This window comes from Trichoplax adhaerens, genomic scaffold (genome assembly GCF_000150275.1).
Source record: "Trichoplax adhaerens TRIADscaffold_8 genomic scaffold, whole genome shotgun sequence".
Classification (NCBI taxonomy): Eukaryota; Metazoa; Placozoa; class Uniplacotomia; order Trichoplacea; family Trichoplacidae; genus Trichoplax; species Trichoplax adhaerens.
The window spans coordinates 2,742,767-2,760,381 of record NW_002060950.1 but is presented as its reverse complement, the minus strand read 5'-3'; the positions used below and the strand labels follow the sequence as shown (position 1 = coordinate 2,760,381).

The following is a 17,615-nucleotide window of genomic DNA, read 5'->3' as shown; positions in this document are numbered from 1 at the left end:
TCTAGCCACTGCTTGCTTAGTAATTTGGTGCCTTGCTAGAAAATGGCGTTGAGCAATGAACAACTTTCTCACATTTTACAGCGACTTAGTCAAAATTACCCTACAATCCCGGTATCTCACGGTGGTATTGAAGGTAAGCACAGTATTTTCAGTGACTGATTCAATGGAAATCAATTTTCTCTCTGTAAGCATACCGGTAATGCTTGACACAGCCACCAGTGAATATTGGTGTAGAGACACTGAAATCATCACTATATCTATTTCGATGACCTATATCACTTTATTCAATCATGGCATCGGATTTCTATGCTAAGAAGGGCAAGCTAGTTGGACTGAAATTGGAATAATTAACATATTGCATCTATCTCCACTTGATAGATTATACCTTCTGGTTACCAGTAAGAAACTTGAGCTCTAATTGGCAATATAGTACAGGAAATTCCAACGGTGATCAACATCGACAAGATATGTCTGCTAGGGGTGAAGTATAAATGTTGATATCGCTGGCTAAACTGAGCACTTAACACATACGAAAATCAGTATATGCTTGCTATCGCATAATTATTTGGAAAATTTGATGATCAAATGTGATCACGACGAGTAGAATTAAATTTTCTCCTTCTTACCGAAAGTGAAATAACACGTTAATATTCAGTAACCCGTTGAATTTCAATGAATGATTAACAGCTCACCAAAATCAAAGGAGTGTCCCAGATAACTCAAGAAAGATCACACATAACGAAGGGTTTGGTCATTCTTGTCCAGAAAAATTCATTGAAAAAAACCCTACTACAGGTAGTGAACTACACACAATGCCAAAGCAAATAGCAAAACAACGTAAGTACTTAGTAGTCGTGTTATTACAAAGATTTACAAGTGCCTTATTAAAGCTTACCATAGGTTAATATTTCCCTACGTTTTTAAGACAATACTGTACAAGACAAGATACTTCTAAGGCTATATCAAACATAAAAGTGTTATATAAACTAAAAGGGTTAAGGAGTACATATATCAAGCCATCTCATGACAGTTTAGCTTAAAAACTAATCACAACATCACTAATGATACAAAATAGATTTTAACTTCATTGATATCATTATGATAGAATATAACAAAGCTCAAGAAGATAGCACGGAGACTCGCACTAGTAACTTTGAAGAATTAGAAAATTCATTGGATCACAATATCAAGGTTTGCAATGCAGTAGCAACTTGAACTTATATTAGCATTAAATCAATAGATTCGCCTAACATGTAACGTTAGTTACAAAGAATAAATTATGAATAAACCAATTGCGCTACTCTAGGATAAAGTCATCCGACTGTATAGTATCGGAATTGATGAACTCAATAGTAGTTGACAGTATATTATTTTGCATATCTGAAATGAAGCATCGTACTACATTTATAATCTCGAATTATGACCTATTTATAGAGCAATAATGCAATCCAAAGCGTAAATAATACTCTAGCAGATTATCAAGTAAAAATACCTGATCAAACGAATAATGGTTACATACAATCAGAAATATTCGATATTTCGTACATGTCCAATACCGAAATAATGGCTATTAAACAGCTAATACAGAATGCGGAAGATGTAACATTTTGTATATATTTTAGCAACAAAAAACCACATTATCGAAGTCAGGATAAGGTATTATTGATTGCAAGGCTCCATTACCTTGTGAAATTTCGGATTAAACCATGTATATTTATTTCTAATTGACTATTTATCATCTTTGAAAATGAAGGAATTTATAACCTCACCGTTCTATGCTTTGAAGGTTCGTAACGTTAGTTAGGGTGTTATATTGTAGCATACTTTGCTACATGCTCAAGTCCAAACAAATTATTTTCAATATGAGCTCTAAGAGATCATCTTCTATTAATTCTTTGAGCATTCACAACTCATGTTATCAAGTTGCAGACGTTACTTAAGAATCGTACATAACCGATAGCAAGATAATTGTCTTATCTAGGTTAATTAGTAACGATTTATATCGTAAAATGGATGCTTGCAGCAACACGGATTAATCATTATAATGTTTCCAATTTCCGTATCAATAACTAATATCACATGCTACTACGTTACTTTTATAGCCACAAGGGTTAATGATTTCCATTTCTGCATCAATTAATGACGCCATACGTCCACAGCATTATCTTATTCCTTTCGAATGTCAACAAGAAACTGTGAAAACTTGCAAGTACGTATATAACATTGAATGTGTAATGATTAATTACTCTATGGTCATTTTGTTATAATTATCACTTACTACCTCAGGGAACTAGTATACTTTATGCTTAACGCAAGTACTGTCAAAATTTGCTATGACTGGCAATCTTGCTTATATCATATGATTCGTTTTTATATGAAAGAAATACAAACAGCAGGTCAGATTAAGGCTTAGATAACATTTTAGGTGTAGTAAGTAGCTCACAGTGGATATCCTGTATTTTTTGGTAAATCTTAAGTTACCTTGGATTGGAAGATCATAGATCCAAAGATTGCAGTTTGGTTATTAGACTCAGATAATAGAAAATTAGATTATGAAGAGCTTATGAATTCTTACGGACTACCTGTTCACAAAATCGTATGAGGCCAATTCTTAATAGCTTTATGTATTTGACCTGATTTAAAAGAACGAGAACAACATGACACCAACCTGATATCCTTGATAAATTTGCTGTTTCAATTAGGACAGAAATAATTGGCACGATTCAGTTACAACTGATTTGTCTAATATTCGTCGCTTAATGTTCCAACTTTGTCATGCTTTGAAAGTATTTAAACGAGCAATAATTCGTCTCATATTACTGATATTTTTCAATCTACTTATATAATATTTGTTTCTGTATCAGTAACCTATAAACCTTGTTGCAATTTAAAACCTTTAAACTTCAAATTCTTTTAACAAGTCAAGTGATTTAGAGAATTTATTTTATAATGTGGAGATGAAAATTAGTACTATTTTGGCAAGTAAGGATCGCATAACTTTAATATTTCACTTTTGTAAAGCAAAAATGATTATTACGATATTAATACGCACTATACTGTAATGACTGTCAGTATATAACATACTAATGAGGCTGAAGGTTGACTAACTGCCGTGATAAATTTTACTGCATATCGTTAGTTCTTGATATTACGCCTATCAGAATAGATACTGAATTACTCAGAGATTATCAGCCAATTTTTGAGGTATATTGTTACGATGATATTATGAAATACAATTGAATAAAGGTATCTTGCGTACTCATTTCTACTATCCTCTGTGATATTTTTTTCATTATTGTTCCCGAATTAATAACTTTAGGCTAAATTAGAAGCATTAGAAAAAAAGGCGCATCAAGTAAATGAATTCGCAACCAGAAATTTATATTTTATTATTTGCATGCCCAACGTAACTGCTGCATCTTATAGGTCTACTGTATAATATTCATTAAGAGACTAAGACAAAGCATTTTACAGATATCAGGCTATTCCTTTTCGTTACAAAGTCCAAAACAGATCGAAACGGTTGGTTTAACTATTTGTACTATATTAAAACAATAACAATTTATTTTGCAATAAAGTTCATACTAATGTTAATAAAACCATTTCATAGATCTTATTCGAAAAACTGAAACTTGATCAAGTCTTGAAATTAAATCTTGTTCTAAAGACCAAGAAAAAGCAAAGTCTATCGACTTCCGACGAAGTTGTGAGTTATGCTGTAGATTACATTATTAGCATAACCGAACCATTACCATAACTTGATAGTCAAACGAATGATGCTAGCACAGTTTTATAGCGCCATTGTTATCACTTTTATCGAAATCTAATATGTTAAATATAAGATTGACTAAATTACGTAAGGTATTTTAAAATATGCCAGGCTACTTTAATAGAGGTATCTTTTATAGTTACGCATTCTTGAACATACCCACCCATTACCCACCATCATTCGAAGATATAGACTGGTAATAACCACCAAGTGTGACTTATCATCGATACCGTATATCTCTTATATGATTGATCTAACTAGCATACATATTCATATTATAAACTAGCTGAATAAAATAAAATCCACCTCCATTGATGGAATTTTAAGGTTAATGAAAAAGGTTAGTTTGAAATACGTTTGATATTTCATGATTACCACATTTTCGCAGATACTGAAGAAAAATATAAGATGAAGCATTTTTCAATAGGATCATTTACAACCTCAATGGTGAATTCAAATTATTACAACCAATTTTGCCGTATTAGCTAATTTCGTACTTAAATAAATTGATAATAAAAGAATAGTCTATCATGCAGTACTGACTTCTTAAAATCCCACTAATTAAATTAGGCTACAAACACCGTCATTTTGTGGAAGAATCAATTGCGCTAAACCGGTAGTAGAATCTAATGAAAATTAGTTGTCTGTTGTCATTGTAACTATTAATACTATCAAGAAGAGTCATTGGACAGCATTAGACATTTCATAAGACAAGACGGGAATTATAAATTGTTGAGAACTTTGCTAGCAAGCACCTCGTCACAGCTGATTGCAAATCTTATTTGCTCTTCACACGTAGAATATGCAGGCAATACCTAAAGCAATGATTGACTTTGGAGGGATAGAAGATACTAAAATTTTCGGTAGGAGAAGATTGATGTTACTGCCAAATTCAAAACTAATTACTAATATTGATTTAAGGTGAAAATGAAAATGAAACTTATAAAGGTAGTTACAGTCCAAGGGATATGATTATTACCAAAAAGAACTATAGTTTAGTAAGCGTCGGTATGTTATTATCATATGGTGATGGTCATTGATGGGTAATCGGCTAATCATACTGTTAATTAATGAGTAATACTATTCATTCCCTTCAGATTTTCAAGCAATTGAGCTTCGTCTTCTAGCGCATTTTTCTAATGATTCCATGTTACTCCAAATTTTTAATGAACATCCTACGATAAATATCTACACTTGGCTGGCCACATTCTGGTAAAAATTCTTAAGAGATAATATCATTTCTAGCTAATATATGGATTAGATTATAGTCGGAAATAAACAAATCCTTACTTATAATGATAAAATACTATATAATAGGTATTATGACTTTTAAAACTAATTCATTGACTCACTTTAATTTTACAGGTTTAACAAAAATATTGATGACATCAGTCAAGCAGAATTCGATCAAGCTAAGGAAATATGCTATTCAATATTGTATGGTATAGGTAATGAGCTTAAGAGTGTTTGCTCACATTATAGCTAGAAATTTTGCTTACCTAGTTCATTTATTATTTTACGGCAGCATGTTCTATCTGTACAGTTTATGATTGTTGTAACATCTTCACCGCAGAGCTCCATCCATAATTTTATATCAAGAGAACGCAAATAATTATAATTATCAGCGTATCATTATGAAGAGTAATTGCTAAATAGATGCAAATTCGTAGCTACGTACTTATAGTTTGGTGAATTAATTACTACTTAGGTGCAAAATCTCTAGCGAGACAGTCCAATATATCGTTTCAGGAGGCTCAGACTTATATCCAAATCTTTGAAGGCAAGCAAGAGATTTTTGTTTTCTCTTATAATTGCAATAGTAATACATATTGGTGACTATTTTATAGTAAAATTTCCAGCTGTGGCAAAATATAAACAGAATTTGATAAGGCGTTGTCATGAGCAAGGTTAGTAAGAGATCTTCAGTGGTAATTAAAGCGCCATTATTTTTTAATTATTATTGGTTGAACGTTAATGACGATGACGTACGAGTATCATCATTTTGTGCGACCAGGTTTCTCGAAAACAATACTGGGCAGAAGACATTATTTGCAATCAACACAATTTAATACGCGTATATCAAATAATTTTAATCGGATAAGTGCTGAACGCCAAGCTTTTAGTTTTATCATACAGGGTATTCTAGCTATTATCAGATTCAGTAAATCAAATTACAAATATTTCATTTTAAGAATTTAACATAAGCAGTAGCTAGCTATACATGAATGGGTGTTGGGTAGTATAAATTTTTTTAGCTTCATTCATTTAGGATCAGCAGCGGATCTTTACAAACTGAGATTGATTGAATTATTTGCCATCCTTACCGACGAAGCGTTTAAATCGGTTAGGTTAGTTACGCAGAGATTTTAGCTTTTATATCAAAATTATGTACCTTATCAACAGACATACTATTAGAATTAGGAAATATTCTTCTCAAATTATTACAGATCATTACTGTTTGCAAAACTTTTTGGTAGGCTTTTAATACAAAATCATGATGAATTGTTATTTGAGGTTGAAAACCAAGAAATTCCAGGATTTACAAGTATCATAATTTTTAAAATGAATAGCTGCTAGCTATTGCTCATTAATAATTAAAATAATTATGCTAGCCGTATTAATATATTTGCAACTTGCCCTCGTTTAGAAGTTTTATATAACGTCATGGAATCCCCTAATATCGGCAATGAAATCAGATTAACGGTCAGTTGCTTCCTAATTTCAGTGATAATTACAATTAATGGATTTAAAATAAAAATGCTTCATAATAGGTGCCGATGAAAGTTTCTATCAAAGTGGGTGAAAGCTGGGGCAATATGGCAATCGTATAAGTGTAATTGACTATTTCGGTTAATAATGATTTTAAGTGTGCCCTAATACGAACGTATATTGTATTCGCATTCAGCAAAGTTATGCTTTTTCTACATTTCTCAAAGTAAGTGGCTGGAACTAAACTCATTCATAATAAATTAAATTAACATCTCGTTTATTACAATCAAATGTAAGCAGTGCAAAATCCGTTCCTCTAATAATATTAATTACTATATAATTAGAAATATATTTCAAAATGAATTAGAGTAATGTGTAAACTTGCAATTTCTACATGTTTCAAAATTTACATATATGTGTATATGTGTATCTAATAGTTTCATATACCCACTATATACGTATGTTGATTATTATATAAGTTAACTAAACCTATTGTAGTAAACAAGATCCAATATCATTGGTTTGCCTGTATGAAATCAATAAACTGATTTTCCTCAGAAAAAATCCTGTTCGGATAATAGTAAATAAATACAGTAACTACGGTAACATAAATATTTAGTACATTCTAATAGAATTTGAAGTCAATCAAATTGCTATCGCCAAATTTCGTAAAATTTCTCAATAGTAACTGTAATTATTGAATATTAGGTTTAATTTTGGTGAACAATGAACAATAGATATGAAGAATATTCCTAGTTAGTGTAAATGAGATCGGTAGCATGAATTACAGCAAGAATACCAAAATAAGTGGTAAAAATTCAAGTTTTGTTGTTAGTTTAGTTTCTGGGTTTCGGTTTCGGTGGACGAGGCGGCTTAAAATTTGCTGGCACCGCTTCTAGATAGTTTCCAGGAACGAAACCCTCATCTGAACCACGCCTAACTAACCACCAGCCATCTTCATTTTTTTCAATAACATTTACAAGTTCGCTTTCTTTAACATCGATTGTTCCATTGAAAGTTTTACTAAATTCGTACAGCACACGATATGACTCCTTTTTGACTGCAGGGCGTGCTAGGTGATTAGAAACTGAGGAAGCCTCAGTTGCTTTAACATCTTGTAAATTACCTGGATTACTGCTGGCGATTTGCTTTGCCTCATTGTTATTTACCGAGTTTCCATTTTCCTTGGATTTGTGAGTTATTGGCTTTGGTCTTAGAGGAACTTGTCTTTGCTTTGTTATCTCTGGTTTATTTACAGTAGCTGTACTGTCAATAGATGATTTTCCATAAGCAACTGGTGCGGCTCTTTGAGTTGTTTTAAGTTTGGAGCGCATCTCTTGAATTATAGATACAGGGTTTTCACCGCTTTGCGAATTACTCTGCTTATGCTTTCCACTCGGATTAGATTTTCTAGAGGCTAGTTTCGGAGATGCAGCGGGCGAAGTAGAATCCTTTTTCTTTGGATGTGGGACCGGTCGGAGTTGTATTTGAGGCTTTGCGATCTCAGTATTTGATCCACCATGCTTTGTATCATCGTTTGGGTTCTTGCCATTGGCATCTTCAACATCACTATTTTTTCGTCCTGATTTGACAATTCCAGATCTAGCTGGTTTAGGTGGTGGTAATTTCTTGTCATTATTTGACTGATTTATAGTTGATGAAGCATTCTTTGCTTGAGCTTTTGCAGTCATTTTCGGTGATGATGTTTTCTTATCACCTTCTGACTTATTTATTGATGCTGGTAATAAATTTTGCATCCGTGCTTTGATGGTTGGTCTCGGTGAGGATGTTTCCTTATCTCTTTCCGGCTGATCTATTACAGGAGACGAATTTTGTGTCCCTTTTCTCGCAGTTTGAGATGATGGAATAGGAGAAGAAGCCTTCAAATACGTTTTATCAATATATGAGGCCGGCGCCCAACCTTCGCTATTACTGATTTTAACATACCACCAATCTTTGCATTTCTCAATAACTTCAGCCGTTGCACCAACACTAAAGCTTACACAGTTAGGGTCATTTGATTCGAATTCATCAGCGGTCATGTAAATTGATTGAACCCGTTGTCGAAAAGAGCCGCCATGATCGCTCTAGATGGTCCATACAAATAGTCAATATAGCAATGTGGAATAATATTAAATCATTAGTTTTGTTCATCTAAATAACTATTTTATTACTTCTATTAAGAATATTTCATAGACATTTATTTAAAAATCTAGATTACGGTACCTTATCAACACTATCTTGGTCATCACTTGTTCCTATAAAAATTTTACCAACCATGCGATAAGAGTAAAAATAATAAATTTGATTCATATCAGCTGCTGGAATTAATAAGTCAAGATCTTATCAAAGGTGAAAAATTATACCAGGATTAGTTTGTTGCAAAGCAATATTTTCCTTGGCGTAGTATTCTGATATTTTTTTTTCAACTTGATCACGCCGAAGGAGTACTTTACTTGAGTATTGGACTGGCCTTTCTAAACGTGCCCTCGGAGCCCAACCAACTTTGCCATTAACCCTATTTCATCCATTTTAATACGTATTTGAGTTCAACGATATGACTAATGGCATTTGTCAGTAGATCTGATAAGAGTGACTATACTATAGACAATTACTTTACTAGCCACCATCCCGTTTCTGATTTCTGCAGGACTTCTACTGCAGTTCCTTTAGGTAGTGGAATTTCATCAGCATATCCCGGCTCTACATCTTGTGTGGTAACATATATTTCTTTTGAAGCTAGAAGATAATAAATAAAAGAAGTTAAAAGAAATTTGATCAATAATATGTGTCCTGTACATAACTTTACCTTTTTCAACTTCGGGCTCTACATCCTGATAATCTGGAGCTTCATTTATTTTTTCCAAATATGATGCTGGTACCCAACCATGATCATCTTCAACGGTTACAAACCACCATCCTAGGATTAAAAATTCTATCATAAATGACCACATAGAATACATTTTGTATTAACTGCAGATAATTCTTGCCATTTTTTCGTTTTTCAATAACATCGACTGTAATTCCCTTGACAAGACTAAGTTCATTTTTTTCAACTTTCTTATAACTAGCTACTGCTCTGTAACATTCTATGTTGATGGGCTCGGGATCAACTTCAGTGTCCGGATCTTATATCCAATAAATCGAGGTTAATATGATGTTTGATTCCTCTATGCCAAAATGATAGTATACAATAAGAATAATACCTCCAGCTTTCAATTTATCACCCTTTTTTTTGCCTTTGGTATCCTTAGAGCTAATGGTAATGCAATACAATAAGGTTAGCTTGGATATTATACTAATATTAAGTAATCTCCATGTTGTCTAAGATAATTTTTTGAACGTTGGATTAACCAATTACTAGTATTTTATCAGTTAATTTCGAACACACTCCTATTCCTAAAGAATAATACTTTTAAAATTGTCCGATACTTTATATTTGCTGTTAAATAATAAAAATTAACGCTGCTTACGCTCCAGTAGGGTTGAGATCTGAGTCATTAACCTCAAAAAATTTTAATACGCGATCATATAAGGAAATTTTATCAGGTAATTTAATTAGTGCCTGCATATAAAGTTATAGTGGATAAAGAAATAAAATGAGCTTAATAATACATCTTGAGATTAATGTCGGGAAATGTTTTAGTAGCTTAACATTACTTTTGTTACCTTACAATACTGTCGAAGTGGATAAATTCGACCAGTAGCAGTTTCGTAGGTATGACTGCGAACGAACAGCTTTTTGCCTAGTTATGTAATTACAAGGACGAGTATTAATCTATTAGAGTTTATGAAATTTGATACTATAGTATTTAATCGTTAGAGTTAATCTGATAATGATCGCGCGATTCATTAATTTTTAGGTATCAAACATTATAAGAATATGTGTTAGTCTAAAATTATGCTAAATACTGTACCTGGCAAATATGGAATAGTTCTCTGAGATGGATTTTTACTCCCAGCTTCCGTGGGAAAATGATCAAGTAAATGGACCTACAAATACGTAAGCAATTACAATTTTGCAGAATTGTCTTAAGTTTAAGGTTAAGTTATCTTTGCTGCGTAAAAATGAATAGTTTTGCAGATACTTTTTGTAGAGCTAGAACAGTATACAGTATGATCGAGTGTAGCCCAAAGTTTGTGCATAGAATATATTGGCGCAGAAATAAACACTACTGTAAAGTTCACGTATGAGAATATCAAATATCTTTTAAGACGCATGTTATGTTCAAATTATTAATAATGCGTTGCCTAAAAGTATTGGAGAAAAACAATGAATTTTATGAATTAAAACTAACCTGTAAATCAAAAAATTGTGAATAGCGTCGGTAGATTATGTGTTTCGTATCATCCGACCAAAATACTTCCATCACGTACACCTAAAATAGTTTCAGATTGGATGATACACTTGTAAGTTGTAAAACTATCCATTCTATTAGGTGTTAAGTCGATTAAAATCTAATGATGTGGACGAGGCAGGTAACTGATTCACATGTTGTAATCAAGTTATTCTTTGTATCGTGATAGTAATTGCAATTAACGCTATAACAGTTAAATCTTTTATAACTATTGACGCGAAATGAGACGATTGAGATCAGCCTTATCGGGTAAGCAACTAGTTTGAAATGAGAGTTCGTTGTTGATATTTGAAATTTTAATGAGTCTATTTAGCCATGCAAGCTTGGCTACATCAGTAGTGCATTATGTCTTTCAGCATTATTTGTAGTCGTTCTTGATTGGATTCTTTTATATCAGGTATTAAGTAGCTTAATCACTCAACAAGCCTACTGCATATTCGAAATTCTACGCATTTTGTAACCTTAAAAGTAAGAATTTACAGCAATCGTCCAATACGAATAATCCAGTTGTTCAAACAACTATATCATGAAGTTTACTAAAAATAAGAAAAGCAAGAGAACATAGAAAGGGTGCAGGCAATTTTTCTAATCTAATACGTGGAAATAAGTACGATAAATGCTGCTCTATTTTGGGTAAGACTTCCTAAAAATCTGGTCGAAATTTAGAAGTGGAAGTAGAAACTTGGTTATCGTATTTGAGAATGATCGTGGGCCAGAAAGGAGGGAGTTGACAAACGAATTCGTCTACTGTGCAAAGCACCAACAAGACAAGTGTAATCGACCAATTTTAACTTACATAATGTTTGGATGGATGATGACGTTTTTCAACGTCCAATACTTCAATTTGAACTAGCCGTCTGACCATGGTTGATACCGTAGATATACCGATATAATAAGAATAGAAACTAGTCTATGAATTAAAGTTGATGTTAACTTATCTTCAGGATTACAGTCGATAATTCTATAATTCGATTGAAGAGATAATGGCCACATCGGCTGCGGCGTCTCTCAAAAAGTAACACCCATTCAATTCAATAGCTACATAGCATCGTAAACTGCATGTGAAAATAGTAATCCACCTATGGATGCTTGGTATAATAAACTGAAAGCTCAATTTTTACGGAAGTAAGGCAAAAAAACAAACTAATGATGATGAAAATGACGTTCAATGAACTCGGTGATATTACTGTCCTTAACTCCTTGTCCGTCAATCGTACGGCCGTATACGCTATCGAGTCGTATTATGTTAATATTAGGGCGTTCGCTACGCAAACTGGCCATACAGGACACTATCACAGTATAAGGATTCATAACGCTGTAAGAGCGGCAGTCCTACTTGATCAAGTTTTAGTAAAAGTCAACCGGAAACCCGACTTGAACCCGGTTGGAAGGCGGGCAGGATTCAGCAATTCCTATGGCGATACGGTGTTTGCATAGCGATTGCTCACATTTTGGGTTAGAAAATCAACAATATGATCGGGTTCAGGTTGTGTTTTCCTCTATTGAAGGACTCTAGTCCTACTTGTGTAGTAAAAATCAACACTGCAAGATTTAAAAGGTGCTGATGGTAACCATGGTTGACATTCCCCTTACGGATAGTAAAAGTGCAAGACTTGAAACGTGTTTATTGTAGCATTAACGTAATCATCAAGAATGGACGGTGTAGAATTGCAAGACTTGAAGCCTGCTTTACTTAGAGATTAACCATAGATTACTAGAAGAAGGCATGCTAGACTATTACTAGGAGGAGGTCTTTCTCTAGTAATCCATGCATTAACGTATTATGTATTAAAAATCAATACCGTAAGCGTATAGAATATAATTACAAGACTTGAAGTCTGCTTTACTTAGACATTAACCATAGATTTCTAAAAGAAGACATGCTAGACTACTACTAGGAGAAGGTCTTTCTCTAGTAATCCATGCATTAATGTATTATGTAGTAAAAATCAATACAGTACGCGTATAGAATATAACTGCAAGACTTGAAACGTGCTTACTGTAGCCTTCTTGACGTTAAGCTACAGTGTTCAATTATAACTCGCGAGCCTCTGACCGAGCCAATTTTCTCCTAATTACTGTACACATTGAAGCTAAGTTGATGCTTATTCTACACTATAGCCCTTGAAAATACCAACTCTTTAGTAATATTGCACTAAGCCCCCTCGACTGTCAAATTTTTATACGTGACCATCTACCACATTTTACTACGAATTGGGGCTACATTACTCAATCTAGTTTTATCATCCTTTAACGCTAATTTACTGTATCCTAACATTCTAGTATATATACCAAATTTCGACAGATGATGCTTGTTATCCTTGTAGTTGTTATTTAGAATGACCGATATTATCATTTTATGGATGTATTGCACTAGTAATTTGCTACGACTGAAATAACAGAAGACTAAAGTATAACGTAAACTTACCTGACCTATATATGTGATAGGTTGCCTATTATTGCGAAGAAAGGATCAACATCACCATCAGTGGCTAAATTGTGCTCAAATTAATAGCTCTCATAACAAAACATACCAGCAGGAACTCCTAAATGGAAATAACATCTTATAATTAGTACCAGGCCCTCTGAATATTGTAGTGTCACTACTTCATTGCCACACTCGTCAATATGACTATTTTGCTGGATAACTGGCACGACTTTATCCACACACAGTACTGCTTTTGAGCTCAGCAAAACTTCCTCTCTGATAGCATTTACTAGAAAAGAAAGTAGATCCTTGTTTATATGTATTATACGCGTAGTATTGCCTTAGAGTCCCGTGTTCCCCTCTGATGACTATTTTGCTCGACAAAGGAGTAGCCGTTCTCTGCAATGCTTATTTATTTAATGCTTATTTAGGAGTCTATATTAAGATAATCTAGCTATAAATTTTCTTTTAATTTATTGTTTTGTATAGATTATGCTCCCCCGCTTATTTGAACGAATGATTCGCCAGTAATTATATATATAATAACTAGTATACTTAAGCAATATTTTAACGCGTAAGTCAGTTTCTATTCTATATACGGGCATAAATACGTATTGTAAAGGATTATTTATTATAGTATTTAGCAAACCATAGAGTCGCGAGTTATTCAATAACTTGGAATTTATAATCGGATAGCGATCAATTTTGCCATCGTCTGTAAATGATCTTAGTAAACTCGTTTATGAGAATCAAATGATAATCATACTTAAGGCTCTAAGCCGCTTTCAGTACTGTACAACTGCATCTATTAACTAATATCGAAATTAATGAGCCAGTGTTACCATTTACAATGTGTACAATCACTTACTGTAGTTGTGACGTTAGCAAACCTATATTAGGTAAAGCTTGCAAACTGATACCAATTCGAATTATTTGCGTACATTGTTTAAAGAGCTATAGAAGACAGAAAATGAATAACTACGCTGAAAATATCGTTGTGTAAATCCAAGCATGCAGACAAACACATTCCGAAACGATCACCTAAGCAGTAATGTTGTAACGTACTATATTTCATTGATGCATACAGAAATACATTCATATATATCGTTTTACAAAGTAGAAAGAGCAATAGGACAATAATGAAAAGAAATTTTATCAATCAAATAATCATTTCATCTCCATTTTCGATTATAATTAATCAATCTTAGACTGTGCAATCAGAAAGATTATCTTAAAGTTAATATTAACGTGTAAGTTAGGGGAAATGATAGCATGGATTTAACTGCGAACGCAATTATCGCCAATAACAATAATGTACTGCAAGATACGTATTTATATAGTGATAATAAAACGTTGCGAACAACACTGATTGCAATGACATTACTGCTGTTGCAGCAGCTATTAAATCGCATCTAATTTAAAAAAATGGAGCATTACGTCAACGGTATCTGATCAAGATAAGTCAAGATTCAAAATCAACACGTACAGCATAATAATCATGTCATTAATCGAGGGTAAATATGAACAATGATAATTAATTGTGAGTCATTTGTAGTATTCCTATATTTTGATAGATATACTGTAGATTTGAAGAATATATCAACGATAAGATTGTAAAATTGCTAACAAGTACCATGAAATATCGCCAAATCAGTATCATAATACTGACTTGCAAAGTGAATTATAATAAGGATGATCAAAATGTTACTCTAATTAGGCTATGAAAGGCATTATTCAATAAAGACAACCATAATCAATATTGTAAAATTTTCACAGAAAACATCAAATAACTGAAATTATTTTGATTAGTGATTTTAAAAAAAAAAAATGACAATACGTATAGTGACAAGTGAAAAAGGTTCACGCGAATTTTTTGCGCTTTATACGTTATCTGACTGGCATAACATTTAATAAAGACTTAATTGGCTAAATAAAATTTCATAATTAAACAGACAATAATCATAATTAAAGTCATATATATATCTACGCTAGTTTTGGAACAATACATTAGATAAACAATTTTAATAAAAGCGATACAATACAATCATATATGAGGATGCACAGTTATACATCAGCAATGCATTCTATAACCATATTCTAGTGGAACGAATTTGTGCAGTAAGATGTCAATCTAATCTCTTCACTGCATGAGTTAATTATATCTTGTATGTAATTTGCTCAATAATAGCAAACTAACAAAAAAAAATTGGATTTCAGCTGTACGATAACTTATATAAGCTATGACAACAATAATCATACCCATATTGGCTACGATAAACTAATAAGAAAATCAAAACATCCTGCTTTAGATGATTATAGCTACAAGTGCATTCTACATTAGTATAATTTAGGACTTACTAAAATCATACGTTTGAGAAAAAGAAAAAATTTTTAATTTTATCAATATTATTTCAATAATGCCTAAAGTGATAATACCATCAAATAAAACCTGATTATAAAATTCTTTATAGAAAATAATCAAACTCGGTATGCCATTTCAACCGATTGGAATTGGAATTACAAGTACAATCACGTTCTTATGACTGTACTAAAATAGTTTATCTATCGTCTTGATACACTATTAATAATAGGATAACATAAGAAATAAGGATACTTCTTATAAATAATGTTTGCTGCATTGTAGACAAAAATGAATGGAAGAATTAATAACTAAATAATGTGACTGAACAAAATTGTTAAGCAAGCTTTTTTCCTCCGAATACGCTATTTTCATAAAGAATACAGTTCGTATTAATAATAATAATTATCGGAGTACAATTTGATATTATAAATCAGTTTAAAGTCACAGGTACATCTTGTATCAATACGTAAATATGCGACGAAGTAAAATGTACCTGTTCTACTTAACTGTAAGTAATGATAATTACGTAATACTTTTTTAAATAATTCATTTTCGATTATTTCAACGATGGTAATTACAATATAGAGCAAAAGGTAAATCATGACTTGTAATTGTAATCATCTTGGATATGTATGTAAAATGGATAAGTGATTAATCACAATTTAAAAATAAAGTTAGAATTGCATTTGTTAATCTTATAGCTAAAGTTCCATTTGTCTTTGTTATAACATATAATGCTATATAGTATATGATAACGATTGGCACATTTACAAAGCAGAATAATTACAGTGAGTAAGTTATAAGATAATAATAACTGCTCTATTCGTTGTACAATGTGCCCATATCATTATGGTTTATATTAATTTTAGCTACTATAAACTGAGTGGTAAATAACATCCATTGTTAAAAAAATTGAGTAACGTTAGCTATATACGCAACTAAAGTAATCTACAGAAAGAATATCGCTTATTAAACTACCTGCGATACTTGCTTAACGGTAACTTTTGATGAAATAGTTTTGGCCACATGACTTAATGAATGCCATATTTTTGTTGCCTACTACGATTACCTCCAATTTTTTTGATATCGCTGTTATTACCTGAGAAAAGTGGGCTTTGTTGCTGCTCATGTTGGCCATTGGAGACGCCATTAGAATAGCCGTAGTTTGTAGCAACATTACTAGTTGTAACAGCTGTAGTAGTATTTGTTCCGTTGCCCAAAGAAGTTTCCTTATTCGATGGGCAATATTTAATAGTGTGAGAATTTTCGCCCGTAGCACCGCAAATTGGACAAGTATAAGCCTTTAGGATTGGACATGTAATCTTGCCGTCAGCATCTTTTAACTGATGGCTTGTATAAACATCTTCATGCTCGCCATTGTTACGACAGAAGACGCACACTTGTCTTGGATTGACACGTTGCTTAACATTTCGTCTTTGTATAGCAGTAGGAGTATTGGCATTGGAAGCACCCACCTCTTTCCTGATCAGGCCACTATTTGCAGGACTAGCACTCTTGCTAATCATGTTACCATTATGTGAAGCTTGAAATAGCATGCTATTTCCATTGTTTCCCGTGCTCATTTTCGGCAACGATCTAGATTCAGCAAAGGAGAAGTGTTGTGGTTCATTCTCGTTATTAAAAGTTGGAGTTCCATTGTTACTTGATGCCAAAGACGACATTTCCGATTCCAAACTATCAAAGCGAGATCGATGCGGATCACTGCGATTTAATCCGTTTAAGTTATTAAACAGATCACCAGTAAAGTAACTGTTATTGCCACCGTGATTGTTGTTTGAGTTGGCTGAAAATGAAGTATCCGATGGCGCCCACAGACTGTTCAATTTGCTATCTAAATTGGATAAAGCCGCCTGCTGCTGAATAAGGCCATTAACAGAATTGATGTTGTGCGCTTTCTTTTTCACTATCAAATTAATTAAGCCAAAGTAATCATGAAATAGCTTAAATTCACGATAACGGTTCGCAGTA

General features: G+C 32.8%; 2 protein-coding genes across 2 annotated transcripts; one reads left to right on the top strand and one right to left on the bottom strand.

Annotated features, from left to right (window-relative positions):
- Positions 1–42: 42 nt before the first annotated feature.
- TRIADDRAFT_58738 (uncharacterized protein) lies at positions 43–6,600 on the top strand (the record flags this gene model as incomplete). The annotated part of the gene is made up of 21 exons (XM_002114802.1): positions 43–133; positions 379–480; positions 688–837; positions 1,106–1,191; positions 1,435–1,656; positions 1,754–1,786; positions 2,103–2,209; positions 2,287–2,396; positions 3,140–3,204; positions 3,320–3,355; positions 3,427–3,522; positions 3,611–3,706; positions 4,056–4,109; positions 4,569–4,632; positions 4,691–4,777; positions 4,867–4,981; positions 5,135–5,217; positions 5,617–5,676; positions 6,039–6,117; positions 6,382–6,472; positions 6,541–6,600. The coding sequence occupies 21 exons, from the start codon at positions 43–45 to the stop codon at positions 6,598–6,600; spliced, it is 1,887 nt and encodes a 628-aa protein (XP_002114838.1).
- Positions 6,601–16,864: 10,264 nt separating this feature from the next.
- TRIADDRAFT_9546 (uncharacterized protein) lies at positions 16,865–17,023 on the bottom strand (the record flags this gene model as incomplete). The annotated part of the gene is made up of 1 exon (XM_002114631.1): positions 16,865–17,023. A coding segment is annotated over one exon (159 nt), but the record flags the coding sequence as incomplete, so codon positions are not given.
- Between the last annotated feature and the right edge of the window lie 592 nt (positions 17,024–17,615).